Here is an 8160-nt window from a genome sequence, read left to right on the forward strand (position 1 = left end):
AAGCTTGTTTAACCTTGCTCACGTATAAGGGGCGTTAAGCCTTGCTTATATGTAAGGGGCGTTTAACATTGCTCACTTGTAAGGTGCGTTTAACCTTGTTCACTTTTAAGGTGCGTTTAACCTTGCTCACTTGTAAGTTGCGTTTAACCTTGCTCTCTTGTAAGGTGCGTTTAACCTTGCTCACTTGTAAGGTGCGTTAAGCCTTGCTCATTCGTAAGGTGTTTATAACCTTGCTCACTTGTATGGTTTGTTTATCCTTGCTCACTTGGTAGGTGCGTATAGCCTTGCTCACTTGAAAGGTGCGTATAGCCTTGCTCACTTGTAAGGTGCGTTTAGCCTTGCTCACTTGTATGGTGCGTTTAGCCTTGCTCACTTGTAAGGTGCGTTTAGTCTTGCTCACTCGTAAGGTGTGTATAGCCTAGCTCACTTGTATGGTTTGTTTATCCTTGCTCACTTGGTAGATGCGTTTAGCCTTGCTCACTTTTAAGGTGCGTATAGCCTTGCTCACTTGTAATGTGCGTATAGCCTTTCTCACTTGTAAGACGCGTTAAGCCGTGCTCACTTGGAAGGTGCGTTTGGCCTTGCTCACTTGAAAGGTGTGTATAGCCTTGCTCACTTGTATCGTTTGTTTAGCCTTGCTCACGTGTAAGGTGCGTTTAGCCTTGGTCACTTGTACGGTGCGTTTAGCCTTGCTCACTTGTAAGGTGTGTATAGCCTTGCTCACTTGTAAGGTGTGTTTAGCCTTGCTCACTTGTAAGGTGCGTTTAGCCTTGCTCACTTGTAAGGTGTGTTTAGCCTTGCTCACTTGTATGGTGCGTTTAACCTTGCTCACTTGTAAGGTGTGTTTGACCTTGCTCACTTGTATGGTGCGTTTAGCCTTGCTCACTTGTAAGGTGTGTTTAGCCTTGCTCGCTTTTATGGTTTGTTTAGCCTTGCTCACTTGTATGGTGCGTTTAGCCTTGCTCACTTGTACGGTGTGTTTAGCCTTGCTCACTTGTAATGTGCGTTTATCCTTGCTCACTTGTAAGGTGCGTTTAGCCTTGCTCACTTGTAAGGTGTGCTTAGCCTTGCTCACTTGTAAGGTGCGTTTAGCCTTGCTCACTTGTAAGGTACATTTAGCCTTGCTCACTTGTAAGGTGCGTTTAGCCTTGCTCACTCGTAAAGTGCGTTTAGCCTTGCTCACTCATAAGGTTTGTTAAACCTTGCTCACTTGAAAGGTGCGTTCTACCTTGCTCACTTGTAAGTTACGTTTAACCTTGCTCACTTGTAAGGTGTGTTTAACCTTGCTCACTTGTAACGTGCATTTAGCCTTGCTCACCCGTAAAATGCGTTTTACCTTGCTCGCTTGAAAGGTGTGTTTAACCTTACTTAATTGTAAGGTACGTTTAGCTTTGCACACTTGTAACGGTTTTTACTTTTTGGCTTTTTACTGGTTGACATCCTCTTATCATTGACTTACCTAGAGAATGAATTAATGACTAACAGTTGGATTATATACATCGGCGCCTCAAATTACATTGTGTTTTGGTTTTTTAATGCATATATTAATATTATTTTAACCCTTTTTAGTTCGAATTTAATTTAAAACGAAGAATATTTAAAACTCCCCCCCCCCCCTACATATAACTTTAAAAAACAACTTATGAGCCTAGACCACAAGTGTAGCAAAATATTTTTGCGATAATACCTTAAACATGTGATAGTAAGTTTGCAATGCTGAAATGTTTAGTCCTTCGCATAACCGCTATTTGTTTCGAAATGGATAGCTCACGGAAATATTTTTTGGTCGGCATTTCTCGTATTTTTTCATAACTGATACTTGATGAGGATGGATCGAACGGTATAATATCATAACTGGACCTGGTTGGAGAAAGTTTATACGGTTACATATCATAACTGGAACTAATTCAGGATGGTGAGTTTGGTACAGGTTACAATCTACGGAAAATGAGAAATAAAAATTTCATTTGCCTTCATGTTAAAACCAAACTCATAAACAATTTATAACAAGATTAACGTTAAACGCAGTTAGTTAGCTCAAATGTGGTTTATATTTCATTATGAATAACTGCTGATAACAGACTAATTGTTATTGAGTGAATGGTCAGTTGTCAATTCAGTGACCAATTGTTATTTGGCTTAAACATTTTAAAACGTTTTAGCATGTTCTGTCTATTTGTTTGATCATCATAGTGACGCTGGAGAGGGAGACATGGCCCTTGTCGAGGTGGTAGTCCATTCCCCCAGGGCCTGACACTCCGTACAAGCCGTTCAAGTTACCAAGGTCATAACAAGCTCCGTACCACCAAGCGCCACCTCCGTATATCTTCGCACAGTTATCGTCAATATCGTCATTGTCCCTGTCGTACGTCGATAATTTCCTGCCGCTGTGATAGGTTAGACCAGTATCTATGACAGTACCATTGTAGCCGAACTTGTCCGCATACATTGTGTACTGCGTATTTCCACCGTCGACAGCAAAATATTTGTAGTGCGCGTAATCGATTACTTGATCCACGGTCCTTGTCATGTTGAAGTATATCTGGACGCCATGTTCCGTGAGGCGATGGATCTTTTGTAGCCCAAGCCAGTGTTCCCCGGTTGGATCCCCAAAACCCTCCACAAACGCTGACCATGGTTGATAGAAGTTCACGCTGCCATCAAAACGCTTCTAAAATACATATAAACAATAAAACACCGTACAGACCCGAAGAAGCTAAAAGCGTTAGCATGGCAGCATGTTTGATTCAACGGTACATTTTTACACCTAAACTTCTATCTCTTAGATAAACTTCCTTTTGGCAATTGCGAATATATTCCGATGAACGCAGCATATGTTAGGATCGCGAATCTTAGCATTATGTTTACCTTCTTGTTGTTTGTATTGTGTCAGTAGGCCCCGTAAAACTTAAACCAACATGTTCGTGAGTGTTAATGTAGGATATTTTAAACGTATTGTTACCATTAGTGTTTCAATGTTTAGTTTAAAATGATTTGAAATGATTGATTAATTTCCCGCGTTAATTTGTCTTCATTTGATAAACTGTTTCCGGTCACGGTCGGATCGTTCCTTTAAGAGAATGGGTGATAAATAATTACTGTAACGTTTTCTTTAGTGAAATCAAGTATTTCTTTTTATTGAAAGTAAAAATGAACTATTGGTGAAAATATAAGTATTGGATTGCGGGACTGAAGTCATTATTTGGGATATGAACCCAGTTGGGCTGGTTAAACTATGCGTGTATTCAGACTCCAACCGAACTGCATTCAAACTAATCATTTGACTTGACTTGATTGATAAACCGAAATATACACATCGAAGTGCATAAATGAGCGTGAAAATATAAAACAACGACTAGGTTTAAATATAAGTGTACACTGATGTGACATAATAACAGTTAGCTGTGACATTTAAAACATTGTGATAAAGAAAGAAAATTATGTGACATCTAAAACCCCCTTTGAATTCTATTTTTTGAAAACAGTGTGACATATTATGATTTGATTTACGTTGTGACATAGACGACATGAGAAACACATGGGAATGCTACAACGTTCAAACCTTAACTTACAAATGGGTACCGTTTCATCAGGTCCATCTGTATGTCATGCAAATAAAGAAGACTAAAGCAGCCAATGATGTTCAAAAATTGGTTCAATGTCCACGTGTAATGAAAAGACAAATTGCTCATATTGAAATAATTTGATTTGATAATAATCATTATTGGCTAAATATCGATCAATTAGTAAATGTTTTGACTATATTTCAAACAAAAAAATAAGCAAGTTATAAACGATTAGCTGCATATGATTAGTTTGCTACCTTGCCTATCTTTGTTGCTCCATTTCTGATAAGAAATATATTACATTAAATCCTAGTTTTCACCTTGAAATCACGGTACTTGTTAAAAACTAAAGCGTTTTGCGCACACTAAGTGTAGATATACTATGGCTGTATAAGAGTATATCATAGCTAGACCGGGAACGGGCACCTTATCGGCAAGAGAAATGCTGAAATGTTTGTCTTCTGCAAATCCATTATATCACAGAAGACCGGAAACAGGCAGCTGTAACAAGGCGAAATGTTGATTTTTGCGTCTTTTAGCGAAACCATTATTGTAAATATACTATACCTGTATGACAATTCATTTCATAAGCGCGCTATCACAGAATACCAGGTATGCGCCCCTGACAATATGAGAAATGTTAAAAAAACTACTTTCGTTAAACCATTATTGTGATTACATTGTACCTGTATGATAGTTTATCCCACGTGCGCGCTATCACCGAAGACCGGGAATTGGCTACAGCCTACAAAAGTTTAAATTCCAGTCCCTCCACGAAATCAGTATGTCAATGTACTGTACCTGTAAGAACGTTCAGGCCCCATGCGTTATAGCACAGAAGACCGGGAATGGGCGACGGTCAACAGTGACATTCCAGTCTTTTCACGAATTCAGTATTGTTTTTATACTGTACCTGTATGACAGTCCATCCCCCGTGTGTCATATCACAAAAGACCAGAAATGGGCACCTGCCATCAGGAGAAATGTTGTAAACACCGTCCAACTGCGTACCAGTATTGTATATCTCTTCACAATCTGAAATTGTTACAAAAATATTCAAGAATATACACACTTTTTAATTTCAATTCCTGAATGACTTTTATATATTGAAAGTGTTTTTTTCTTTTAGAAACTATTGAACGACTTTATTATTATATCAATCTAAAGCATAATAGATAATACCTGTCTTAGGGTTGTTTACGAAAATTTGATTGGTTAATTACAATAATTGTTCTCAGAAATACAACTTCCATTGCCGTACCTCTTGGCAAACCACTGATATATGTAAAATTCGGTATGAAAGAAGTGTTTGCAGTTGTTGCAACTGCTCTTCAAGAGTTTTAACGCGTACAATGACGTCACCTCCAGACACATTGACGTCACAATCACCATTTAGAATTAAAGTGTATCCTACAATAATAGAAAAACACCACACAATATTTGTGACGTTCAGCAATATTCCATCTATTTTATTCCACTGTCTATATAAAAGCTTTAATATGATAAGAGTACAATGCTTAACTTTAAAGGTCTGTGTTTGTTTAGTTTTAAGTGTTTGCAACGTTGATGTTGTGGAATATTCTGCATTGTGTTGTATTGATTTATGTAAACACGTCCAGTTATCTAAATGACCCAGACAAGTTGCGGTAAAGTAAGCATTATTATTGTTAAAAAAATGAGATGTATTATGAGATTTTTTCGCTGGTTTTAAAATTCATGATGCATAAATCTAAGCATAGGTAAAAAGACGTAAATTGTAAATGATCTTTTTGTAAATAAATCTCGAAATCCCGACCTTTTTTGTAAATAAATCTCGAAAACGAATCGCTTGCATAAATTTGAAACTAAATAAAACGATCGATTGATGTTTTGAATGGCTTATTATGCAGTGTACGGAAGTAAATCGTCATTCTTCAAGTGGTATAGAAAAAATTAAACACTGAGGCTCATATTCATTCATTTTGGGGCCGATTGTTCAGCGTGATTAACAACATCTTTGCTAGGTTTTTTTGATTATGAAACAAGTACAGATAAAACAGTTCTCTAAAAATTGTTTTAATTACTGCAAATCACACGTGTGTTTTCTTCCGAAGCAGTAAAGATTTGAAAGTTAACAACGATTATATAAACAAAATTGTTAGCTTTTATAAAGTTCTAAAAAACATTTGATGTAAACAAAGTACCATAGCGTGAGTTTTCACATGCTACGTCATGTTTCTGGTTAAAGGTAATCGTGAAAATACTCTTTTTTTTTATATCTGATGACCCCATTTTGCTTCGGTTTCATTTATATAGGCTTTATGTACAGTTAAAGGGCTTACAAAACATACGGAAAATAATATTACAAACAAATTTTATTGGCCTTAAAAAGAATGACAAAATGGTCATGTCACATCCAATTTCAGTTAATATAAAGCGCAAATAAACTATAAAAACCTATATGTACGAGTGCTTTATATGACATTCATTTTGGCTTCATTCTGCTTGTTATATAGTTAAACAGAAATGGTTTCATTCTGCTGTTTATTTTTTTAAAACAGAAATGGCTTCATTCTGCTGTTTATTTATTAAAACAGAAATGGCTTCATTCTGCTGGTTATTTGCTAAAACAGAAATATAAGTATTCTTCTTGTTATTTATTAAAACAGAAATGGTTTCATTCTGCTGGTTATTATCTGTAACAGAAATGGCTTCATTCTGCTGGTTATTTGCTAAAACAGAAATATAAGTATTCTTCTTGTTATTTATTAAAACAGAAATGGTTTCATTCTGCTGGTTATTATCTGTAACAGAAATTGCTTCATTCTGCTGGTTATATACTAAAACGGAAATGGCTTCATTCTGCTGGTTATATACTAAAACAGAAATGGGTTCATTCTGCTAGTTATATACTAAAATAGAAATGACTTCATTCTGCTGGTTTTTGCTAAAATAGAAATGGCTTCATTCTGCTGGTTATTTACTAAAACAGAAATGGGTTAATTCTGCTGGTTATTTACTAAAACAGAAATGGCTTCATTCTGCTGGTTATTTACTAAAACAGAAATGGGTTAATTCTGCTGGTTATTTACTAAAACAGAAATGGGTTCATTCTGCTTGTTATTTGCTAAAACAGAAATGGCTTCATTCTGCTGGTTATTTACTAAAATAGAAATGGGTTCATTCTGCTTGTTATTTGCTAAAACAGAAATGGGTTCATTCTGGTTATTTACTAAAGCAGAAATGTTTTCATTCTTCAGGTTATATACTAAACACATACCTTACCAAGATAAGATCTGTCCTATCGATGGTATTTTAATATGACGTTTTCACAATATGTAATCAAAATTGTTTGAATAAAGACGGAAGTATTTATCCAGAGTATCCAAATAGTAATCGACAGTGAACGTGCGATTTTTAAAGGAGGATAACAAATCTCAAAGAAACGTATTGCTTAAGAAAACTTAATTAAAACAAACTTCAAAACTTAAACAAATACATGAATCTATTTCAGTTCTTTAGCTTTAAATAAAACCTCAGACTTTTGAGAATATAACGACAATTTGAAAAAGTAATTTACCAGTTGGAACAGGCTTCATACGTTCTATTTCTTCTTCAACTGTGTTCAATCGCCTTTCAAGTCTAGAGCAGTTGGTAGATATTGTCCCTGTCTCCGAACAAAAGTTTAACACAAAGTTTTCCGCCGAACATATGCCTGCTAACAGCAGTAATATACCGCTCACAACAAACATGATGGTCTTAATGAGTTCAGCTTTTGCAGTCACATCGTATATCTTGTTTCACATCTGATGATTTTCTTCCCTCATATTGTTTGGGTATTGAAAACCTCAGCGTTTAAGAAGAGTTATTTATGTGATCCTTTTTAGGCAACTTCCTTTTACAATACTCACAAACATAAAATGTCACCGGATTAGACTGAAAGCTGTAGAATTATAGAAGTACATTTAAAGGAAAACAAATCAAACAATTGTGTTTATTTGTTGTAGTGTATTAACTAATCAAAAACCTTTGGAAATATAAACCTAATTAGATTTGCAATGTTTCAACATTTACAGTTTTTAATTTTAACTTAAGCATCGAAGGTATATTTTAATAGATTGGCGAATAAACAATTATTGTCTTGACAGCTATGTACATTGTGAAGAGTATACGTTCATATCAATCGGGCTTGTCCTCTGATTTGTGAATTTGTCAAAAATGCAGCGGAAAAACAATAAAACCTGCCTAGGTTCAGTTTATTTTATACTGTTATATTATATAATTTCATATGTGTAACATTAATTCAGGTTTTCCTTCAATTTTGGACTGAATTCGTTTCAAGATACTAAAATGTATACTAATGTAAATCGAGCGAACAAGTGTACCTTAAAATTAAATGTATTATAAGAAGAAAGTAAATCATAAAATAAAACATATTAGCTACTGTATTATTTCAAAGTAATTTGTGACGACTTTTTTATAATTTCTTTCTTTATACGAATTGAAAAAGGAAAATCATTTTGCTCTGTTATAGAATCTAAATAAATGTTTTGCTACATTGTTATGTTGCGTGTAATCAACTGGTAGACAATTAGTATTAGTTTTGAAATTGCAC

At 35.3% G+C, this 8160-nt stretch overlaps 1 protein-coding gene across 1 annotated transcript; it reads right to left on the reverse strand.

Moving 5' to 3' along the window:
• Positions 1 to 1955: 1955 nt before the first annotated feature.
• LOC128215005 (microfibril-associated glycoprotein 4-like) lies at positions 1956 to 7297 on the reverse strand. The gene is made up of 3 exons (XM_052921742.1): positions 7126 to 7297; positions 4480 to 4601; positions 1956 to 2671 (listed from the first exon to the last, which is right to left on the reverse strand). The coding sequence occupies exons 1-3, from the start codon at positions 7295 to 7297 to the stop codon at positions 2159 to 2161; spliced, it is 807 nt and encodes a 268-aa protein (XP_052777702.1). The 3' UTR covers positions 1956 to 2158.
• Between the last annotated feature and the right edge of the window lie 863 nt (positions 7298 to 8160).

This window comes from Mya arenaria, chromosome 13, assembly GCF_026914265.1.
Source record: "Mya arenaria isolate MELC-2E11 chromosome 13, ASM2691426v1".
NCBI classification, from domain to species: domain Eukaryota; kingdom Metazoa; phylum Mollusca; class Bivalvia; order Myida; family Myidae; genus Mya; species Mya arenaria.